Source organism: Osmerus mordax, chromosome 27 (assembly GCF_038355195.1).
Source record: "Osmerus mordax isolate fOsmMor3 chromosome 27, fOsmMor3.pri, whole genome shotgun sequence".
In the NCBI taxonomy this organism is placed as follows: domain Eukaryota; kingdom Metazoa; phylum Chordata; class Actinopteri; order Osmeriformes; family Osmeridae; genus Osmerus; species Osmerus mordax.
This window is the reverse complement of record NC_090076.1, coordinates 7536523-7559733: the sequence shown is the minus strand read 5'-3', so window position 1 is coordinate 7559733 and position 23211 is coordinate 7536523. Positions and strand designations below refer to the sequence as shown.

At 48.0% G+C, this 23211-nt stretch overlaps 3 protein-coding genes across 4 annotated transcripts; 2 read left to right on the top strand and 1 right to left on the bottom strand.

Moving 5' to 3' along the window:
• Positions 1 to 4795: 4795 nt before the first annotated feature.
• ushbp1 (Usher syndrome 1C binding protein 1) lies at positions 4796 to 11411 on the bottom strand. Its single transcript, XM_067230214.1, has 13 exons — positions 11242 to 11411; positions 10828 to 10922; positions 10312 to 10475; positions 9644 to 9853; positions 9079 to 9377; positions 8830 to 8970; positions 8554 to 8642; positions 8331 to 8466; positions 7937 to 8168; positions 7428 to 7586; positions 6813 to 6901; positions 5523 to 5645; positions 4796 to 5299 (listed from the first exon to the last, which is right to left on the bottom strand). Exons 1-13 carry the CDS (start codon positions 11409 to 11411, stop codon positions 5134 to 5136), a joined length of 2073 nt encoding a protein of 690 aa, XP_067086315.1. The 3' UTR covers positions 4796 to 5133.
• Positions 11412 to 12661: 1250 nt separating this feature from the next.
• babam1 (BRISC and BRCA1 A complex member 1) lies at positions 12662 to 17311 on the top strand. Of its 2 annotated transcripts, XM_067230716.1 has the most exons (10): positions 12662 to 12781; positions 13119 to 13559; positions 13724 to 13782; positions 13961 to 14081; positions 14333 to 14411; positions 14574 to 14598; positions 14752 to 14881; positions 15010 to 15096; positions 15479 to 15721; positions 16474 to 17311. In XM_067230716.1, exons 2-9 carry the CDS (start codon positions 13137 to 13139, stop codon positions 15677 to 15679), a joined length of 1125 nt encoding a protein of 374 aa, XP_067086817.1. In that variant the 5' UTR covers positions 12662 to 12781; positions 13119 to 13136; the 3' UTR covers positions 15680 to 15721; positions 16474 to 17311. The 2 variants fall into 2 exon arrangements, with proteins under 2 accessions (XP_067086817.1, XP_067086816.1); XM_067230715.1 differs by lacking the exon at positions 16474 to 17311 and having other exon boundaries at positions 15479 to 16438.
• Positions 17312 to 17471: 160 nt separating this feature from the next.
• Positions 17472 to 21403, top strand: plvapb (plasmalemma vesicle associated protein b). Its single transcript, XM_067230714.1, has 7 exons — positions 17472 to 17489; positions 18194 to 18720; positions 19011 to 19107; positions 19472 to 19893; positions 20108 to 20257; positions 20516 to 20656; positions 21340 to 21403. The coding sequence occupies exons 2-7, from the start codon at positions 18334 to 18336 to the stop codon at positions 21349 to 21351; spliced, it is 1209 nt and encodes a 402-aa protein (XP_067086815.1). The 5' UTR covers positions 17472 to 17489; positions 18194 to 18333; the 3' UTR covers positions 21352 to 21403.
• Positions 21404 to 23211: the final 1808 nt, after the last annotated feature.

The following is a 23211-nucleotide window of genomic DNA, read 5'->3' as shown; positions in this document are numbered from 1 at the left end:
TTCAGACCCCTGTCTCTTCTCGAGCATTGAGAAGAGCCTTCGCCATGCCGACCGCATTGTCATGTGAAGGATTGCAGAAGAAGCAGGACAGAATAAACAAGTGAGCCTGCAGCTAAGGGGGGTCGGATAACAGCCGGCTAGGAAGAGGAACAGAGTCTGTATTCACAGCTGCCAGCTCGCCCTGTCTGCTTCAAAGCTCCCTCATGAAGCACATAATGCTTCTGGGCTTGTGTTCATCACATGTTTCCTCTGTTTTCTCCACATCATGTAGAAAACACTTGGTCTTGGTTTGTTTGGGGGGTTTCGGTTGCTGTTGATTCGAGTCAAATGTTACATTGAGTATGTTGTCCTTGTAAGCCCATGAATGACATATCCACACATGGCACAGGGGGAAGCCATTTTGTTTTGTCAGGAAGGTTATCATAGGCCAAGCTGGTTAAGCAGAATGAATATACTTGCAAGTAAGTTTTACTTGATGGATAGGGAATGGATGACTAATTCATTGGATGAATTGAATCTTAAAATCTGCCCGTAACCACATGTTAGTTAAATGTTAGGACTGCCTTGTGTTGAAAATGAGAATCCGATGACCTCTCTGACAGAGTTTGTTTGTTTTCATCAGCTTCCCAGGAGAATTAGGGTGGGTGTGTGGGAGAAGTGTGTGTAGTATGTGTTCAACTGTTGTCTTTGTGCGAACGAGTGTAGTGCATGGCTGCATATGTGTGTGTGTGTGTCCTTTGCTCTTTGAACTGCGGGTCAGGAATGCAGCTGTTCCCTGCCTGAAGCCGGGCCAACCTGTCTGTGCTTTCTCACTCAGCCCTGAAGCCTACGACTGTTACAGGAAGACAGCCCTATGTGTGAAAAGCACAATGTAGGAAGTTTCTCTGCCTGATAAAACGATCACTGCACAGTTTACAGTAAACACACACACACACCAACCATATAGTTGCCAAAAGCTACAGTGGTCATCTTATTAGGAGACAATTAGGTTCCACACGTACTTGCGTAATCCTGCCAAATGCAGCGTTTTAATCTAGAATGTTTGAACAGTGCCCAGGGTAAACTAAAGTTAACAAGTAGCACACTAGCAATCTGAACCATCCTTTAAAATTTTCTCCGGTAAAACCCCCAAAACACATGTTTTCTGGTGGAACTCAAACAGCACATGGCATATCTGTGACCATGTGCCAGTATAGGAATTCACCAAACAGGTTTCAACTTTAACCGTGCGATGGACCTTTACAGAGTAGATGAGGAAGAAGCACATGACTCCCAGCACCTTCCTCATTAGCTTCGATGCCCTTTGCCCCAGAGAAGTCACACTCTCGTCCTCCACTCCTTCCTTCCCTCTCTCCCTTCGCTTTGCAGGGCCTTTGACCTGAGGTGAATGACGAAGAAACATAAAATAAACACGGCAGTGAAACCTGCCAAAGAAAACCATCTGTGCTGGGAGGACTCCCGAGCAACACACGGTGTCCAATCAATATTTACCCCCCTGAGACAATGAACACCCCCTGGCCCCTTAGACATGACCTGCTGTAGATGGTGGGAAATGTCCCATTTGTTTGTTATTCAAAAGAGTTCCCTCGTATCTTGTCAAAAAGATAAGCCATTGTTCAGTGGAAGGTGACTGCCCAGTTCTGCTTTTTCTCTTGTACTGTCTGAATAGAAAGTGTTTGGCCTTTTTTTTAATGTGTTTCATCATAGGGTAAGATACTCATTTTTAATTCTTAAAGCAAAAGGACGTAGCCATGGAGTCAACATTGGGGGGGACGAATTACATTTGTTATAATAATTTAGGACAGCGTACGTGGTTGCCTGTCGTAGCATAGCACATTTATATATATATATTATGATTACGGCCTGGGTATGAAGAACAGTGAATAACTTTATTTACAGTATAAAAAGAGATGCAGGCAGAATCAATGAAATCAATGTTTAGTTAAAAAAAAACTGATATAATACACCTGTAAATTTTAACGATTCAATACCTCACTTTTAGGAAACAAGGCTGCATCAAATCAATGTCAAAACATAAAAGCAAGCCATCGAGTGATCGTGACCTACTCTGTGACTAGTAAGTCTTTAGACCAGGCATTAGGATAATACCCAACAACAGCCACAACAATTTCATTCCCATGTCAATCTCCAATCTCCTTTAAATCAGGGTCTGCAATCTGTTGTTCAGTTGTAACTGTACAAGCATGGGGAGAGACTGCATGAAGGTCACCCAGATTATCAAGTAGGCAGAATACCCGTCTAATGAGCTCAATGAAGATTTCTATCTTCCTCTCTAACTGGATAAGGAAGTACAGCCCTTCCCCCCCCACACGCGTTTCTACTTCTAAACACCTCTTTCCCATAATCCCCTGTTACAAGCTGTCCATCTTAAAGACATCATTAGGTCATTGGCTGGCCGTGTACTTTTATCGGGCGCTTGACATGATCCGGTTAGCCCACGCTCGCCACGGAATCCGTTCCCTCTGCGCAGCCCAGCTTCATCAAAGCGCGGTTTTGGTGTTGACATCCTATTTCCACGTATCGTGCTTGATGTGATGATTGAATATACATTTTGTCATTTAGCAGACGCTCTTATCCAGAGCGACTCACAGTAAGTACAAGGACATTTCCCCTGAGGCAAGTAGGGTGGACGGCACAGCCGAGAATCAAACCGACAACCTTCGATTACTAGCCCGATTCCCTAACCGCTCAGCCACGTGACTCCCAATATAGGAGGGTAAAAATGAATACATTTCAATGTATCCGACGGTAGAACGGAGGGAGACTGTAAGGGGCGCCTTATCCGTCTGGTCGCTTGGATGACGGATTTGTCTGGCAGGAGTTCGTTAGGTGTCATTAAGTGAGTAGACGACAGTACAAAGTGGATGTGATAGCGCGGTGCGATGGAGGTCACATCTCCTGCTTTGCCACGTCAATCGAGTCCTGCTCTGACCCCCTCCTGAGCAGGCAGGAGAGGGGTCAGGGCGATCAGGAGATGACGACAGGCTGGCACTATCATGGGGGGTGGGGGGGAGAGAGGAATAGAGAGGGGGGGGAGAGAGAGAGAGGAATAGAGAGAGGGGGGGGGGGGAGAGAGGAATAGAGAGAGGGGGGGGAGAGAGAGAGGAATAGAGAGAGGGGGGGAGAGAGAGGAATAGAGAGAGGGGGGGGAGAGAGGAATAGAGAGAGGGGGGGGGAGAGAGAGGAATAGAGAGAGGGGGGGAGAGAGAGGAGGGAAGAGAAAAGGAGGGAGGGAAGAGAGGATAGAGAGGGGGGGAGAGAGGTAGAGTGAGAGAGGGAGGGAGGCATGAATAGAGAAGGAGAGGGAGAAAGAGGGTAAGGTCACGCTTGGGAGAAAGACCAGAAGAGAGTGCAGTCTGTGATCTCTTTATACAGCCAACCAGGACATCTTATTCAATGAGAAATGGACGCACAGAGTAAATGAGGTGACCTTAACCCTGTGGGTCACTGCCCTTCTCTTTGTGTGCGCGCATGGTTGTGTGTGCGCGCATGGTTGTGTGTGTGCCTGATTGTGCATGTGTGTGTGTGTACAAGTTTGCCTGCGTGTGTGTGTGTGTGGTTTAGGGGTGATTTCATCCATCCATCCCCCACTGACTGATTGACAGCCTAAGTCATTGTCCAATAATGGCTTGGGTATTTTTCCCAGGCCCAACAGTTCCACTATTCTTAATCCTCCTACAGAAGAACTGCAGAATTACAAGGATGTCATTAGATACACCACAGCTTCTTATCTGACTGTTGGATATCTTCAACAAGGGTTCATAGGTTCTTAATAGATAGTGTTGATTATTTTACATTAGTAATTCCCTTTTCATGTCTTGTGCATAAAACATTGGAAGGGGGGGGGGGGTACTTATTCAACAAATGTACCCTGAAACAATATTGCACAACATTCTCACAGCGTTATTCACTATGGCTGCAAATCCATTACCGGAGATATGTTAAGGTTCAACGACGACTCATATCTCAGGAAAAGGAAATGAGGGCTCAATCTACCGTGAACATCAGCAACCTGAGGGTTTCTCCACAAGATAGCTAATCAACAGCCATATCAACGCGAACGCCTCCACTTGTCCCAAAGACAGGTTCACAGACGGCTCCAGGGCTCACTGAGGAGGCTTGAGCTCACAGCGTAGAGCCCAGTCGGGGAGAGACCAAGCCTGGAGAGAAATGTAAGGATAATTGCATCCTCTGGCTTTTATCACCATGGTCTTAACGAGAGAAAGATGAGGGGGGGGAGGGTGGGAGAAGAGAGGAGAGAGTGAGGAACACACAGAGAGAGAGAGAGAGAGAGAGAGAGAGAGAGGGAGAGAGAGAGAGAGAGAGAGAGAGAGAGAGAGAGAGAGAGAGAGGGGGATGGGATGGAAGGTTCAGGGTGAGTAGACCCACCCCCGCTGACCCCTCCTCAGCAAAGGGCGCCCAGGCAGGAGTCACGGTGACAGGGGCCTCGCCACCTCTCCTGGCCCCATGAACCCTCCATTCACAGTCTCACACAACAACCATGGCCCAACCTGACCCCTGGGGGTGTGACACTCAACCTCTTGCCTTAACCCCTTGACCACCGGTCACAGCTGCAGCTGGGCAGCGAGGGCTAGGAGAGGAGGAGGAAGAATGATAGAGAGAGAGAGACAGAGAGAGAGAAAGAGAGAGAGAGAGAGAGAGAATGAGAGAGTGTGGGGGGGTTACTGATAGTTACAAAGAGTTAGAGGCAGTTGTGAAAGACATGATGAAGACAAATGGGGGAGGTGGCTATTTTGTGCACATATCTGCCATTGTACTGCTACCTCTCTCTCTCCATCTCTCTCTCTTGTTTTTTTGTGTGGAGGGGGATCATGTGATCTCTGGGTCATCTGTCCTTCATAATCTCTGCTTCCAGAACAGATGACCTACTTTGTTGAACGGCATCGCTTGTTCCCCATGAGTCATCGAGAAGGAAAAGTCTCAGGGACATTCTACATGGTCCTTGGCGAGTGGATCTGTTAAAAGGACTTGAGATTCAGCCAAGGCGCACTAGGGGTTGTAGGACCGCAAGGTTCCAGGGCTGCAGGGTTCCAAGACGGGGGGGGTTCCAAGGCTATAAGGGGCGGTAGGGGTTCCGAGGCAGGGCTGCTCTCAGAGAACCGTCTCCTCCCGCCTCCACTCCAGTGCCTCCAGCGTGGCCTTCAGGGCGCCGATCTGGGTCATGTGACGCTCCGACATCGCCGTCACCTGACGCTCCAGACGCCACAGCTGCTCCCGGTACTTCCTGCGAGCGTTCCGGTACGTTCCGGTAGCTTTGCTGCAAAACACCACAGAGCTCACCTTGGAGGTGCCCCTAAATCTCTCTGGAGCATCTGGTCAGCCAGATTGCAGCCTTATCTTCTTACTAAAGCCCTCGTAAGGCCATATGTATGTACAGACAGACAGTACAGACAGCAAATCCATAACAAGCGTATCGGGAACATACTATGACGTATCTGTGGGTCTGGGAGCTGGTGTGGGTGTTGGTGGCGCATTGGTACCTGTGAGCTTGGGCAAGCCGAGCCTTCTGCTCTTCACTGTCTCTCCTGTGGGTGGCGCTGTCTGACAGAGCCGAGTCCAGAGAGCCCCTCTTGGCTGACACCCTCCTCTTCAGAAGCTGCTCCCTGGGGAACACATGAGATCGAACCTTTAAACTTCCTGTGCGCCAAACAGGGATTCCTGTTCACTGATACCGCACCGTGGCAATTTTTCTGTTCTATCCTAGCAGGTGATGAAAAGCCTTCCGGTGAACCCGTCCTTTCACGACGCAAGGAGGGATCTCCATTCTAACATGGATGAATAGGTCTCCTTTACTGCCTTCATCATTAGAGTATACCCCAGTCATACAGTCAGTAATCACCTCCCTCCAGGTCAACGCATTCAGGGATAAATGAAGAGGCACAGAAAAAGATGCTACTCATCATGAAAGAACGCCCCTCTCAGGCCTCAACAAGCCTCCATGATGACCTTCTCCCCCTCCCCCTGCCCTCCCCTCAGCAGTAATCACCCACCATGGAGAACCAGAGCCAATTTACCACCAGGTCTGCATTTGCAGTGATAGTGTTCCTAAGCAACGGGCCATAGCCAGGCAACAGATTCCTGTAAGGATGGCAGGATGGCTGTAGAGGTGATTATTATGGGATGAATGGCCTTGATAGATGGGCAAATGTGAACAGTCCCTTCCCTTTGCTCCCTTTATGGCATAGGTACATGAACACAAACTAATCTCTCTCCAGTGTGTGACCTTTAAAATTGAAGCAATTAGTGCAGACATGTCTGCTATTTTACCTTCGGCTATTTAAGAACACTGATCAACAGGGGGAACAGAACAAAACTGAAGAATAGAATAGAATGCTATTCCCCAGAATCCTTCAGAATATTATTTAATTTCATTTTTCATTTTTGGATACCAGAATGTAGCCCTAGACTGTGAGGAGACTGCTGTTGTTAGTGTGTTGTGCCTGGTGTTGTACCTGTGCAGGGTGAGCAGACGGCTCTTGTTAGTGTGCTGTGCCTGGTGTTGTACCTGTGCAGGGTGAGCAGACTGCTCTTGTTAGTGTGCTGTGCCTGGTGTTGTACCTGTGCAGGGTGAGCAGACGGCTCTTGTTAGTGTGCTGTGCCTGGTGTTGTACCTGTGCAGGGTGAGCAGACGGCTCTTGTTAGTGTGCTGTGCCTGGTGTTGTACCTGTGCTGGGTGAGCAGACTGCTGTTGTTAGTGTGCTGTGCCTGGTGTTGTACCTGTTCAGGGTGAGCAGACTGCTCTTGTTAGTGTGCTGTGCCTGGTGTTGTACCTGTGCAGGACAGTCAGAAGCTCCTTCAGCATGATGCTGTTCCCAGGACCTGGCTCGTCTTCACCAGCCAGCTTAGCTTCCGACAATCTCTGAAATACGCCACATGAACACACATATATTCACTACTAGCTCTAGAAAGCTAAACCGATTCCTATGACCTCACATACCTGCCTGTCCCCCTGCCTATAATACTGCATGTTAGTCAGCCTACCTGTCTGTCTGCCTGTAGCACTGCATGTTAGTCAGCCTACCTGTAAGTCTGCCTATCGTACTGCATGTTAGTCAGCCTACCTGTCTGTCTGCCTATAGCACTGCATGTTAGTCAGCCTACCTGTCTGTCTGCCTATCGTACTGTATGTTAGTCAGCCTACCTGCCTGTCTTCCTATCGTACTGCATGTTAGTCAGCCTACCTGTCTGTCTGCCTATTGTACTGCATGTTAGTCAGCCTACCTGTCTCTCTGCATGTTAGTCAGCCTACCTGTCTCTCTGCATGTTAGTCAGCCTACCTGTCTCTCTGCATGTTAGTCAGCCTACCTGTCTGTCTGCCTATAGCACTGCATGTTAGTCAGCCTACCTGTCTGTCTGCCTATCGTACTGCATGTTAGTCAGCCTACCTGTCTGTCTGCCCTCCTGTCCTCCAGCTCCTCCTGCAGGCTCTCGGCCACCAGCTCCCCAGCGGCATCCTGGGCCTTCTGGGCCATCAGGCTCCAGTCCAGACACCTGCGCTCCTTCTCCCTGAGACGGATTAAGCCTCTTAGCTCCGACATCTCCTCCTGGGCACAAAATGTGGGACAGCTCAGTGGTTAGAGAATTTGACTGCAGATCGGAAAGTTGCAGGTTCCAAATCCCCTGCGCGTATGTCGGTACACAGACATTTTCAGGTGAGTCAGGTGGCTGAGCGGTTAGGGAAGCGGGCTAGTAATCTGAAGGTTGCCAGTTCGATTCCCCGGCAGTGCAAAATGACGTTGTGTCCTTGGGCAAGGCACTTCACCCTACTTGCCTTGGGGAGAATGTCCCTGTACTTACTGTAAGTCGCTCTGGATAAGAGCGTCTGCTAAATGACTAAATGTAAATGTAAATTTTAGCGTGAAAAAGTGTGAAGCGTGTGTGAGATAGCACGCACCCTAACAGTGACCAGCTCATAGAGCAGAGCGGCCTTCTCTCTGCTGGCATCGGGAGTGGGTTCCCCAGGTTTGGGCCCCTTGGCCCGAGTCCCAGCCAGGGTGCCTGTGTCTGGGCTGAGTTGGCCCTCACCCCCAGGGCCCGGTTTGGGGACGCACAGCGCAGCTCTGTCCTGCTTCAACTGCCTGATCTGCTCGCGGAGAGACACCTCGCGCCCCTGTAGCCCGGGAGACCTGTACGGGGCAGGAAGTTAGCACGCACACATTTGGACAGGATCCTCCAAAAGGGTGCAGTTAAAAGTGGAGAAAATGTTGACGGGAGACAATGTTCATTCACATGGTATATGTTCTGCATGTTGTATGTGTCGTCATAGGTCTAAACTGAGGGTATCTGACCTCAGGCTAGCCTGCTTATGCGTTTGGCGCTCCACAGCCCCCCCTGGTGTTGAGAAGGAGGTTGACAGCTCTTCAGTCCTCAGACTCCTCAACTGTGCTCTGGGACTTCCAGGAAGTTCTCTGTCCACAACTGTCTCTGGGAAGAATAAAATTCTGGTGATTATGTGTGTGTGTGTGTGTCCCGCGTGTGTGTGTGTGACTGATTGACTGTTAAGTTGAGCACCTGCTGCGTCTCTCCAGTGTGGAATGCACTGCTGTTTCTTTGCCTGGTAGAGTGATAGTAAGTCACCGTACACCTCCTCACACTCCTCGCTGTCAATCACAAGAGCCGACAGACAACATCCGTTACATACTCAGAACACTTGATAAAATAGAAAGGAACATGTGGTTAAAAAAAGACACTTCTAAAAGTACTGCCGTGCGTTTGTGTGTAAAGTATGTGTGCATGGATGTGTGTATGCTTGTCTTTGTGTGTGTGTGTGCGCCAGTGTTTGTGTACCAGTATCTGACAGCCATCTGCAGGGCGGTGTGGTCCGCCTCGTGTCTGCTGAGAGTCATGCTGATCTGCTCGGACTCCCCTTTCCTCCGCTCCAACGCTCCACTCAGACGCTCGTTCCTGGCCTTCAGCCTCTCGATGCACCTGAGGAGGCGGAGAACTCGGTGAGCACGGTTCCAAAACCGCAAGGTGGGTCCCACTCATGTTCAGATAGAGACTGACAAAAAAGGAACTTAAAAAACAAAATCTTACCTCTGCATTCTTTCTCTCTCACCTTCCAGGGTTGTAACTGGGCTGGGGCAAGGGCTGGGGCAGGGGCTGGGGCTGCCCAAGGAGGCCCTGGCTAGACGGGGCGAGGCAGACGGGGAACTGTCCCCTCCGGTGGACAGGGTGGAGAAGGCCCTTGAGGGCCTCCTGGGGAACAGGGGAGAGCCAGGGAAGGGAGGGGAGGCCCAGCCTGGGCTCAGTGCCCCAACGCTAGAGCTGTCGGAGGGGCTGCAGGGAGGGGAGATGCTGCCTGTAGACCACCAGGTTTTATGGATACCCTGCAGCTGGAACAGAGGGAAGATGTTGGACTCGGGGGGCCATGGCAGATTGATCGATGTCATGGCTGAACATAAATCAAAACTGTGATCTGTGGGCATCTGTGACATTGGAAAAACTACAAATGTACACTATGCAAAACTACAAAAACCATCAACACTACACAGATTGAACACCCATCCACCCCCATTTCATTTCATTTGATATGAAGTGATATGAAATGAGAAAAATGACAAAAAAATGACAAAATGTAAACAAAGTCAGCGGCACCAACCCACTCCTGTAGCTTGTTCTTCTCCTCCTCCATCTCCGCCACTGAGAACCTGGCTGTCTCCAGATCCTCCTGACGGTGCTGGAGGGTGCTGCGGAGGTCACGGTTGCTCTGGTGCAGCGCCAGGACTTCCCGTCGGTATCCCTGGAGATCCTCGGTGGGCAGCTCCGACGGGTACGAGATTCCAAACTCTCTCTCCATGTCCTCGAGCACCTGGCAGAGTTCATAGCCACACTAGTTCAAGTCTTTTATTTGGCCATTTGCTGAAATCACACAGGGTAAAACTGGGCATTGAAATTCTTGAGGTAAGCCCTGCTACATGTGTGCATAGATTTAGTCAACCGAATTGATGACTGGAAGTTGGAGTCAGATGGCTGAGCGGTTAGGGAATCGGGCTACTAATCAGAAGGTTGCCGGTTCGATTCCTGGCCGTGAAAAATGACATTGTGTCCTTGGGCAAGGCACTTTACCCTACTTGCCTCGGGGGGGAATGTCCCTGTACTTACTGTAAGTCGCTCTGGATGAGAGCGTCTGCTAAATGACCAAATGTAAATGTAAGTTAAGGGCAACCAAACCCTATCAAACCTTCAAAATGTATCATGAATGTACGTCCCTTTGGATCAAAGTATCTGCTAGCTTGCATGGCTGTGTGCCGCCTGCAGTCCCCTCACCTGTGTGACTAGCGCCCAGCTCTCCCTGGCTGCAGCGAGGTGCTCTGTCTGTTTGTCCCGGTCGAAGGCCGTGTTTGGGGTGGCCCAGGACTTCCTGCTGCTGACGGACTCCTCCAGGGCTGACAGCACCTCCTGGAGCTCGCACCAAACCTCACTACCGCCCTCTAAGAGACAACAGCAGCATTACAACTAGGAGTGTTGTTGGTGAATTAATGAAGGACGATTGCTCAGAGTTGCTTTGTCACCTGTTTTTCTACAGTTCACTGGTAACTATGGAAAAATACATTATGTGGTTTTGATTCTGTTGTCTCTAGAAGAGGTTCTTGGAATTGAGAAGTGAATATGGGAAGGAAAAAAAGATAATAATACTGTGTCCGTTTTTTTGGACACAAACGACATTGTTTTTGGCCTTGCATTGTGCCCCAGAAAAGATCCCAATACCACAAAGCACAGTTTGCAAAAATGAAAGGCTGAGACTTCTGAATGCTGATTTCATGCCAGGGAGGCCATGCCAACCTCTCCTAGCTGGGGCACATCGGGAGGAAGGCCTGGCTGGATGGACTGGAGCCAGAGGAACAGCTGCTTCCACTGGTTTACTGTCCTCAGAATCACTACAGAGAAAAGAGTTTTCTTGTGTAAAGTATGATCACATTTGAAAGCAGTGCGAGCACTTCATAGTTTGGTGTGTCCTATCCGTTGGAAAGCAAAATACATTGTACAGTCGGTTGTTTCATCAGATTCTTATTAGAAAAAACTGGAACTTGGAAGGAACTTTGTAAGATCTTTGTAAGGTATTTGTAAAGTTCATCTTTGTAATAACTACATCTTTGTAAGATCTTTGTAAAGTATTTGTAAAGTACATCTTTGTAATAAGTACATCTTTGTAAGATCTTTGAAAGACCGTTGTGAGGCCTTTGAGGACCACCTCACCGTGGGGCCTCTAGTGCTCCCATCTTCCTGTTGAGCTCCGCGATGATGCTGAGCAGAGTCCCCACCTCCGCCTCGCACTGAGCCAGCTCCGCCTGGGACGGCTCCACCTCCGCCTCGCACTGAGCCAGCTCCGCCTGGGACGGCTCCACCTCCGCCTCGCACGGCTCCATCTCCGCTCTCCTAGATTCAGCCTCCTGCTTGTTGGAAACAGGAAAGCTGTTTTTCCACGTAATTTTATTTTGTATTTGACTTTTTTATTCATCTAGCAGACACTTTTATCCAAAGTGCTTCTATCCAAAGAGACACACACATAGTGTATACACATCCCTGGTTTGAGTGCTCATTAATGCAATTGACTGTGTGCTGACCCCTGACCCTGACCCAGGGTGGATTATGATAAAAAATGTCCATTGAATTTCAATCACAATAGGTACTGTGTACCATGTAGCTGTTTAGCCCATGACACGTGAGGTCATCGCAGCTCTCATTAACAGCTATTGTTTTGAGGAGCGGAAAAGGAGGAAACAGAAACATCCTGAGACCCACTTCCTGTTTGAGGTCCAAAACATGTCTTATGAAAAACGCAAAAACAAAGACCAACCGCATTCGTGGTTTTCCCCTTTTTGAGTCCGATTCAGACTGAGAATGTAGGATTGATCAGATTACGCTTTTACAAACGTGTGTTGCGCAAAGGGTATCCGTGTTTATGTGGTTTTGACACTTCAGACAAGGGGATGAGAAGGATGGAAGATGAGGGTGAAAGACTGAAGCATGTAGATAAAGTAATACAAACAAGTTCAACTGTGGAAAGATGTGAGGTAAACAGGGAGTTTTTTTAAAGCCTGGTCTTAGCCCATGGACACACACATACACTGATGAGACACGGAATTTCTCAAGGCAATACATTTGAGAAGAGTTTGGTTGTTAAAACCCTTTCGAATAGGTAGAGAAGCATTCAAATATACCTTAAAATGGTGTGTGACTTACCTCCATAACCTTTGTGGTCTGCAGCTTTAATCAGTCCATCTCTATCAGCCCTTCACTGCCATCGAGGAACCACTGCTGTCCTGTTGTTTGGTATAATTATAGCTTCCAATAGTTCCTCAGTCTCTGTTAACCTCCTGTCTGTGAGCTGCCTGCCCAACTGGAAGTACTATTGAGCCCTCCTCGCTCTACCTCTTTATCTCTCACCCACTCTCTCTTTCTCTCTCTGTCTGACTCCTTCAACTCACATATTCAGCCTTTATGTCTGTTTGTAGGAATATAACACTACCAAATTATGTGCATTCAAAAAGAGGACAGGGAAGAGATATTGAAAACTATGTTTCTATTGTATTTTATCACTGACATAAACGTCTCACTGGGCTGAACTACATTACCCACAATTACTCTAGCGGAACTGTTTATAGATACTTCAGACCCGGAAGACACTAAATGGCCAGCAAAACAATACAAAACCGAATGAGTTAACGACCAATAACTTATGTTTTAGTGTATACTGCTGTTTTGGCTCATAACAACAAACATCTTTGTGTAAAATGTAAGTCAATATATTTCAACCTTCGTTTAAATTATAAATGTGTTATCAAATTTGCTTACTCGTAGGATGCTTGGTACTGCTACCACTAACTTTAGAATTGCTACTGTAGCTACAATAGCTCTAACTACTGTAACTATAACGTCAACAGTCTCAACAAATGTAGCTAGTGCTAAACGGGTTAGACTGGTGTACGTGTAGTGAGTAGCACAAGTAACTTCGTATTTTAGGTAGCTGGCAGCACAGGACTCGAGCTGGCATTTGCTAGCTAGCTAGCTTGCTCCCGAATTTATGTTCACTATCTGTTTTTGTCAAATTAAAATAATGACGTTGTCCTCAGCGACCTGTCCCTGTATCCATGGAGACCCCAGAGCCCGGTCCAGCGGATGGAGAGGAGCGATTGGTCGAGCTGAGGCCTCGGACTCGCTCTAACCCGGAGGGGGCGGAGGACCGTCGTAGCAGCACCGGTAGCCTTGGCAGCGTCAACGCCAACACCCCGCAGCCTGCGGTGGGCAGCCGTGTGGAGGGCGAGGGGGAGGCCTCTAGCAGTGACAGTACTCCCATCTCCACCACCATCACCACCACCGTTTCTGTTACCTCCGTGCCAGCTGCTCCACCCACTGCAGCCACAACGGCTAACTCCACAGTGCCAACCCTGACACCTGCTGTTGCCAAGGATAGGCCTAAGCCCACCCAGCTGCAACCACCTCTCACACCCTCCATACCCTCCATATCGGAGTACCAGCTCAGAGCCCCACGCGTCAACTGTCCTGAGAAAGTGGTGTGTGGTTTTCTGTATACTGGAGAGTAGCAGATACACTTAGGTGGTTGGTGTTAAGTGCTTGATTGCTTTAGCCAAAAGGGAGGCAGTTTAACCACTAGGATGCTGTCAGTATCCTGCCGTGATCAGTAAATCTGTTAGTAATCCTCTCTTTATCATGACAGATTATTTGTTTGGATCTTTCTGAAGAGATGTCTTTGCCAAAGCTGGAGTCGTTCAACGGGTGAGACTTTTGGGATGTGTCTCAATTGTTCCTCACATTCTCTTCCTTTGACACGTACATACGTTTATGCTATACAATGTAATGGGGACCAATGAGACTATTGAAATGCTCTCCTTTTCCTGTTCATATCATTGAAAATATGAAGTCAAGAACACATTTCCATGCACCTTACCTCCAGGTCGAAAACCAACGCTCTAAATATATCTCAGAAGATGATCGAGATGTTTGTTCGGACGAAGCACAAGATCGACAAGCGCCACGAGTTTGCCCTGGTGGTCGTCAACGACGATGCCCTGTGGGTGAGTAAGAACGGACGTCCACGCACATCTTCCGTGACCTAATGTTTCCTTTATGTCATCAGTGTTTCAGCTGTGTGTGTGTGTGTGTGTGTGTGTGTGTGTGTGTGTGTGTGTGTGTGTGTGTGTGTGTGTGTGTGTGTGTGTGTGTGTGTGTGTGTGTGTGTGTGTGTGTGTGTGTGTGTGTGTGTGTGTGTGTGTGTGTGTGTGTGTGTGTGTGTGTGTGTGTGTGTGTGTGTGTGTGTGGCCTTCAGCTGTCAGGTTTCACCTCCGACCCCAGGGAGCTGTGCAGCTGTCTGTACGATCTGGACACCAACATGTGCGAGACCTTTAGTATCCTTCCTCTGGCCTGGTTCGTGTAGCTTGCGCTCCGAAACTTGCGCGGGATTTCCAAGATTAAAACCCAAAAATCGGTTGTTCGTAACGAGAAGTGAGTGTCTTTGCCTTCCGCCATAAAGTGCTCAAGGTGTTTACGCCTTAACCATCATGCACCAGATCTGGAAGATCTCCTTAATGTCATGTAAGTAATACACACACGTATCCCCCAATCACCCCTGACATCGCTACTGAGAAGGAATTTCCCGTCAGGATTAATGAAGTGAATCGAATGGCGAGGCTTACCTGTGGTGTGTTAGCAACAAGGGGAATGACTGGGTGCTTGTGTGCCCTGCAGCCGTCAGAAGATCGAGCTGCCTCTGATGGACAACGTGCAGACCATCCCCCCTCCCTTTGTGGTGCGGACGCTGCTCATCTACAGCAGACACGCCGGCCAGCTGATGTTCAACCCCTCGGAGGCCATCAGTGTACGAGCCTCGCACCACCCCTCCACCTGTCGCCTGGACCTGGAGTCCACCTGTCCTGTCCCAGTAGAAATACTTCCCCACCCGAGAGAAGAGAGGCAACTAAGTGATTGTTTTTTTTCTCCCGACAGAAAATGCTGCAGTCTCCGTACTTCTTCTTTGATGTGGTGTACCTTCACAACGGGGCCGAGGACCAGGGGGATGAGAGCAGCTGGAGGGTGAGTGGAGGAGAGGGGGAGGAGAGGAGGAGGCAGGGTGGAGGAGAGGGGGAGGAGAGGAGGAGGCAGGGTGGAGGAGAGGGGGAGGAGAGGGTGGAGGAGAGGGGGAGGCAGGGTGGAGGAGAGGGGGAGGAGAGGAGGAGGCAGGGTGGAGGAGAGGGGGAGGAGAGGGTGGAGGAGAGGGGGAGGCAGGGTGGAGGAGAGGTGGAGGCAGGGTGGAGGAGAGGGGGAGGCAGGGTGGAGGAGAGGGGGAGGCAGGGTGGAGGAGAGTTGGTGATATAGATGAGACCTACATCTCACATAGGTGTGTGTTCTTTCTCTCTCTCTTTCCTTCTTTCTTTCTTTCTCTCCATCTCTCTCTTTTGTCTCTGTCCCTCTCCAGGACATCTACACGTCCTTCTGTAACCTGGACTCCAAGGGCATGTGCTACCGCTTTGAGGTGTCTCTGAGCGGACCCGCCATCGAGCTCCACAACTGCATGGCCAAGCTGCTGTCTCACCCCTTACAGCGGCCCTTCCAGAGCCACGCGTCCTACAGTCTGCTGGAGGGAGACGACCCCCAGGACATAGAGGCCACGGTCTAACCCTGGCAGAGAGCCACATGGTGGGGCTGGTGGGGCTTGGAGGTAGGGATTGGGAGGGGTGGTGGGTGTTGGTCCTGGTTCCCAGCCCGGTGCTGGTATATTTGAGTAGAATTCCAGCCAAACCCTCGCTGTCCTGATTCACGTCCTTAAAGATGAATTGGATGTGCTGAGCTTGGAGGAGTGGTGTTGTGGAGCGCTGGACTAACTAGAATGCAGGCCAAGCGAAACTGACAAGGGAATAAGATGAGTCGCCCCATCTGGTTGAAACCCAAGCGGCTGTGTTTGCAGTCTTAATGAATGAAATCTCCCAGCAGAGAGCAAACGTATTTCCATGGCTGGCTTTTTGAGAATTTGAAATGTACGCTATACTGTATTTAAAGAGTATAATTGCTGTACAGGCTATCTTGAGGTTGGACTTGGAAGCTTAGCTGAACATGTCCACTCTATGTAAACTGTGATCCATTTTACACCTACATCCTATAGTGGGTTTGCCTTGTCTGATAAGTTGTTTATTGTACATCGTCCTTTCTGTTAGGTTGACTTCTGTTAGTCTTTTTTTTTTTCTTTTTTTTTTTTATAAATATTTTGTTGTTTATTCATTGGAACTGAGATGATTCAAGAATGTACATTTGGTGTGGGTTGGCTAGATTTTGACAATGATCACAGAGGAGTTTTAATAATGAAAACACTGCACTAGAAGTGTGATAAATCGACAAGGCAGTTTCAAACCGTTTATGTTCATTAAATTCATGTTTTGTCTCAAAACACTGTTGTGGTCTCCTTTGTGCTTGCAGGTATCCACCAGCAGGTAGCAGTGTATGTCTTACAGCCCTATAGAGACCCAGCAAATCACTTAGGTCCCCATAGTGGACTAGTAAGTTTGCGACTGTACTGCTCTTTCTACTGATTTATTTTGTTCAAAGAAGAGACATTTTTGGCCGAGGCCCTAACTTTTAGGATCACAGCAAATGGCCTGTGATTTCTAATAATGTATTGATTTAGCAGCCACTTTTATCCAGAGCAACGCACAGTACGATGAGGATTTTGTGACGTCTTGATTTGCAGTCAAACGCTTTAAGCGCTGCTCAAAGCTGGAGAACTGAGTCAGTAGCAAGTTTCTAACTTTACAGTGTTTGTTTATCCGTGTACATATGAATCTGTCTTATTTCAGAATCGTCACTTTAGTGTGTCCTCTGGGACTTCAAACGGTTATCTTTTATAAGAATATCCGATTGCGAGAGATTGGTAATGTAGCTACCGGATCCAAACTTTGTTACAACTTCCCTAAAATCTCAGTCGTAAACAATAGAACTGAGAATTAAACGTACGCATCTCATACTTGGCATCATAATAAGTGTATTTGTCCTCAAGTTGTACGTTTCCTGTTTTTCTTTGTTCAGGCTTTTTAATCAGAGTTCTGTCACAACTTTTCTGTCACTTTTAAAACACCTCCATAAATTAGACTTTCCGTTGAGGACAGGTTGGCAGGGAGACAATGGCGGGGAGGAAAAGCACTGGGTCCCGGGGTTCTTCCCCTCGCACACCCCCTCCCAGACGATCCTCGGAGCTCCCGACGTCATCACCGCAAACGACTGCGTGTGGGGATCAAACGTGCCGCGACGCCTTCTGTGCTGTGGGGAATATTTGTTATTCCCTCATCCGAAAAAAGGATGACAGGTCTCCATTGTTGTGGCGTCTCTCCTCTTTACGCTGATGGCTCCTTCCCGCGTGTTTCAGGATGTGACGCCTGGGCTGCATTGTTCATCATCCACAGGCCAGTGTGGAATGTGATCAGGAATTTGTATTTCCGGTGAGTCTCAATAAAAAGTGTTTTTATTAAAGAAACACATGTGCAGTGCCTTTTGTCTTTTTCTTTATTGGACTGGGAAAGTGGGACCAAACTGTCCACCAGACTCGTAGGATGGAAACGTCTAAAACTGGAGCTGTTGTGTAGAGCAACTCAAGCAAGCCTAATTCAGCAAAGTGTATTTCCTTTAGGAAGGAGAAAAGAATAATTGTATATTAGCATTTTTTTATGGAATCATGTGTACACTTTGCTAGTTGGCCAATACTTTCACACCTGTGCTCAGTCCAGTGTACAAATGCTCGTCTCTGACAGCACTTTGAGGAGTGCTACCAATATGAATGTAATGCCAGCAGTCCTTAGTGACCGCGGGATGATGTTATGATAACCTCAGGAGCAGGCTGGAGCAGGGGCAGGACAGGCCGGGAGGATGCTGGAGGGGGTGGTGAAGGGGGGCTGGCTGGAGGAGCCAGGGTGGAGGGATGTCGGAGGAGCGGACAGGCCAGGGGGTGGGAGGGTACTGGAGGGGGAGGGTAAGAGGGCTGGAGGAGCCAGAGAGCAGGGGGCGATGGGCGTTGGAGAAGCTGTGGGGGCTGTAACAGGAAGGAGGTGCCACATAGGAAGTGTGCCTCGGCGTTTATAAACACGGTGCCTCCTTCACGCCTCAGGTTCAGTGTTTACATCCACGCGCTCCATCGGTTTCTCCACAGCCGTCCCCCTGAAGCACAGGACGACAGGACCGACCGACTGAGACTGTTTCAGGAAGGAAACTCGTCCCAAAAGACCCCGAGGAATCCCTCCGTGGTTCGGTCGTCTTCTTTAGTCCCCCCCCTCCGCTCTCCCTCCTGAGATGTACAACACCAGCTACTCCCGGGCCAAGTTCGGCCTGGAGGCCCGGGACATCCACAAGCCCAAAGGCAAGAGCTGCGGCTACTACATGAGGATCGTCTTCCTCTTCTCCTCCCTGATCCAGTCGCTCATCATCGTCAGCTTGGTGCTCTTCCTGGTTTACGGGCAGCCGGAGAAGTCGGCCGAGGAGAAGCAGGTGAAGGAGCTGGAGCTGAGCTTCAACAGGCTGAGCGAGAACCACATCCAGCTGAGGAAGGAGAAGGGCGAGCTGAGCGGCGCTCTGGGTGCCCGCACGGGCGAGAAGGCTGCCCTGGAGAAGGAAGTTCTCCGGTTGAAAACGGCGGCCAACGCCACGATAACCAGCACCAAGGTCTTGCAAACCAGACTGGTGAGTACACAGGATTGGGGTTAAGCTTGAGGAGGTTTTGGGGAGATTTCATGTATTTTAGTAGCAAGGAGGAAAGTCCTGCCATGATACTATATGGTGTATTATAAGTTGATGTTGGCAAGTCTTAGTGAGCAATAATGAAATTGAAATAAAAGCTTTTTGCAAAAATAGGTGGGATCATGAGATGTATAGTTTATTTTTTTATGAATTTTCTTTTTTTTTTTACTACAGCTTGTAACAAAATATAAAAGGCCTTCAAAGGTTTAAAATGATTACCTTTTGTATCACAGAGCCAGTGTGAAACGCTAAAGCTAGCGATGACCCGATCAGCCCCTACGCAGTGTGCCACCCCTCCAGTCCAGCGACCCCCGGTCTCAACTCACAATGGTACAAACCACACTTCAACACTGATTCAATGCTGCTCTGCATAACATTACATTTACATGTATTCATTTAGCAGAAGCTTTTTTAACCAAAAGTTAAGTATGAATGGCACATGTAGGAAGTGCACTAGACAATCAAAGATTCTTTCAGTGTGATTAAGTTCATGAGTATAGTATTCCCCTCTTTCCAGTGGAAAAATGTATACAATGTAAAGCTGATACTACATTTGGATCAAAAACGTTTTATTCAAAGTGATGTGCAAAAGAATACAGATTGAAAGTGCAAGGATTCGAAGTGCGTAGTTAAAACAGTATTCCGGTTGCTTTCGAGTTGTTTTCGGGGACCAACCTTCTGTCCTCTTCTCCAGCGGAGTTGAAAACTCTGCAGGCTAAGTATGCCCAGCAGGAAGCGATACACAACCTGCTGAAGGCCAACTTCACCCAGACGGTCCTGCTCATCACGACCCAGAGGGACAGCGCCATCAAGGAACGCAACGCCCACCACCTGGAGAACATCGCCTTGAAGAAGGAGAACGCCGACCTGAAGGCGGAGCTCACCACCTACACCAGGAAGTGCAAACAGGACTTCTCCAAGTCGCTGGAGGGCATCCAGACCGTAACCAGTGGCTTCCTGTCCAGGATCAACACCTTGTTCCCCCACTCCATGACCTTCCACCTGACCTGTGAGAAGCAGCAGGAGCAGGTGGAGAAGATCCGAAGCAGCTGCACCAACCTCTCCAAGGAGGTGGAGGATAAATTCCAGCGGTACCTGAACAACGTGGGGGACAAGGTGTGTGTGGGTGTGTGTGTGTGTGTGTGTGTGTGAGTGTGTGTGTGTGTGAGAGAATGTCTGTGAGTGTGAGATGCATACGTGTATCTGTTCCAGCAGATCATCAGGTTGGGGGTTTAAATCTCCCCATGCCTTCAGTTGCTTTGGATAAAAACATCTGCTCAATGATCAAATTGCTATGAATGATTATGTTGACATTGTATTGGACGTCCAGGTGGCTGATATTCAACTCCAATCCAGTCGTCTGGAGGTCCAGAACAGCGACCTGAAGCAGCAGCTGGCGCAGTGTCAGAGCGACTACAGCCACACTACAGACGAGAGCCGGAGACGTCAGCAGGATAACCAGCAGGCACACGACAAGCAGGTGGGTGTCTGTTCCTGTCTGTCTGCCTGTCTGTCTGCTTTCCTGTCTGTCACACTGCTAGTTACCCACCTGCAGGACTTCAAAATGAACATGCATGGCTCCAAATGGTTGTAAATTCGAAACTGTCGACATACATGTGAGCTGCTGGTAGTTAATAATGGTTTATACATCCCGTGGCTTAAATCGATTTCTATCAGCAGGTGGGTAAGGCCCCATTACATTCAGATTACCCACAATGCTTGTTTGTTGCTCTCCCAGGTGGAGGCTCTGCTGCTGGAGCAGAATCGTCTGAGGGAGGAGAAGAACCAGCAGGTGAAGCAGTTGAGCAACCAGGAGAACGAGGTCCAGAGGCTCAACACCAAGGTCCAGACACTGACCGCTGCCCAGGCCAACTGTAAGGTACAGGCAAGACACGTTCGCCCTGTCAGCCAGTCATAGCTCAGCGGTTAAAGTCAGGTCGCTGAGCGGTTAGGGAATCGGGCTAATGATCTGAAGGTTGCCCGGTTCGATTCCTGGCCGTGTCAAATGACGTTGTGTCCTTGGGCAAGGCACTTCACCCTACTTGCCTCGGGGGGAATGTCCCTGTACTTACTGTAAGTCGCTCTGGATAAGAGCGTCTGCCAAATGACTAAATGTCTAAATGTTTAATGTGATGGACTGCAGTTAAAGAGATTGCAGGTTTGAAACCCCCTGGTACATTGGTTTGGATAAATAAATAAATTTTGTATCTACTGATAAAAGTAGATAGACAGAGTGCAGCCCCTGTAATCGTTCAGGTTGGTTACGTGCTTACAGCCACAGTTCAGTGACGTGTTGGCATTGAATACATGTGAGCCCTAGTAGAGGTTGGAAGACGACTGAAGGGGAGTCAGCACAAACGATAACTCTAAGGGTTAAGGCTAAAGGGCAAGCACAGGAAAGCGTGGACGGGCAGGATAACAGCAAACACGTTACAACAAGGAAGCGGAGCTTGAGAAATATTTGGTCGGGCCTCCTGCCAGTTTCACTGTGTCTGTCCGTTTTACACAGTCACTCGGGGATTCTCTGTCTGTGTCTGTTAATACTGTGATTTCTCATTGCAGAAGAGCAGGTAGACTCGTGTGGGAGAATGGCAGTTGGAGACACTGGTATCCGCAAGCTCACTAAGACTGAGCACTAATTGGACAGTATATCACAGAGAAAGAGGAAGAAGAAACATTATGAACATCCAAACCAGGACCTTAAAACCAGGATGTTATTCACCACAGTGACAAATTAGTGTGACAGAATTAGTGTCACACTAATTTCCTTTTGAAGGATAAATAAAGTTGATAGTTGAAAGTTGAAGTTGAAGTGACTACACTGGAATCAATATGTGCTGATTGACCAATTATAATTTCCATTTTCATGTAAATACTGACACGACCAATTGCATTGAATATGACATGCACTGTATATAGTACACAGTTCTAATGCACGTACTGTATGCCTGTTAAACTGAACTCGTGTACTGAAGGGATTTTACTATTTGTTTTAACTTCATTTTTATGGACGTATGGCATTGTTCAACCACCCAATACTCAGTTCAGTATTTTCGCTTTACACTTTGGTTCATTTTGTATAAAACTGTGAGAATGTAAATAATTTGATGTATTTTAGGCTTGTTTTCTGATGTTGCTTTTAAAAAATTGTTTTATTTATGAATTAGGACATAAACACCTTTGACCACCTGAATTTAAGAAAATAAAAATTTCGAAAAGTATTTTCTTGTCATATTAGTTGATATAGCATTGATGCCAAAGTGAATGAATTGACTGAATTGACTGTGGAGTTATGCAAGTTGTAAAAAACCCCACAGTCAAATATTTGTATCCTAGTTATGCGACCTTGAGTCTTATCTCTTAAAATAGCAAACTTTATGTTCCCCCAATGGGCCCACTGTTAACAGTCCCACACCCTGATGACGGGAGGTGAACTCTTATGATGAATGCCTCCATATATACCTCTACATCATGTACAGTACAGTCCATCCACAGTTACCAGGGTCAATCTCTCACTGGACACCTTGTGCTATCCTCTTTGCAGCTGAACGATTTATACGTCCGTTTTTTTAGCTTGTGTGAGAATGAGATCTGGCTAAATATGTTGTCACCACATCGTACAGTAACTTTGTGTACCGTAAAGTCTCGATAGGTTTTACTACTTCAAACTGAGTCCTCCTTTTGTGAGATCTTGTATACAGTATATACAACTAGAGCAGAGTGCGAATTATAAAATGATAATCGAGGGGGTCAACTTTTAAAGGGCGTAAAGTCATTTTTACAATTACAGGTAAAAACAATATATTCATGTATCGACCCCTCCCAACCTGTTGTTTTTACCTCTTTTGGGGGGGTCCAAGTCTTAATTAGGGGGGTAAAACCCCCTCAAGCCCCCCTGTAATTTTTATCCCTGATACTAACCCCTTTGGTCATTTACCCCAAAACACACATAATAACCCTTTTGGTCATTTTATCCAAAACACACATAATAACCCTTTTGGTCATTTTATCCAAAACACACATACTAACCCCTTTGGTCATTTTATCCAAAACACACATAATAACCCTTTTGGTCATTTTATCCAAAACACACATAATAACCCTTTTGGTCATTTTATCCAAAACACACATACTAACCCCTTTGAATGAATGAAAGTTAAGGGTCTTGGGTTGAAATCCCATGGAAGGCTTAAATGGTCTTTCCTTGCAGAAACTGTCTTTTTAATGACCGCACACTTAACCTTGAAGATGTGTTTTCAACAAGTTCATGGTTGCTTGTGTCCCTGATGGCTCAGTGGATAAGCATGTGGAGCATGAAAGTCAAGGGACTTAGGGTGCTTGGATGTCAGAGACCTGGCTGTGCTCCAAGCATGATGGGAACTGGGGTGCTTGCATGTTGGAGGCCCAGCTGCATACCAGCCGTGAGCTGGGATT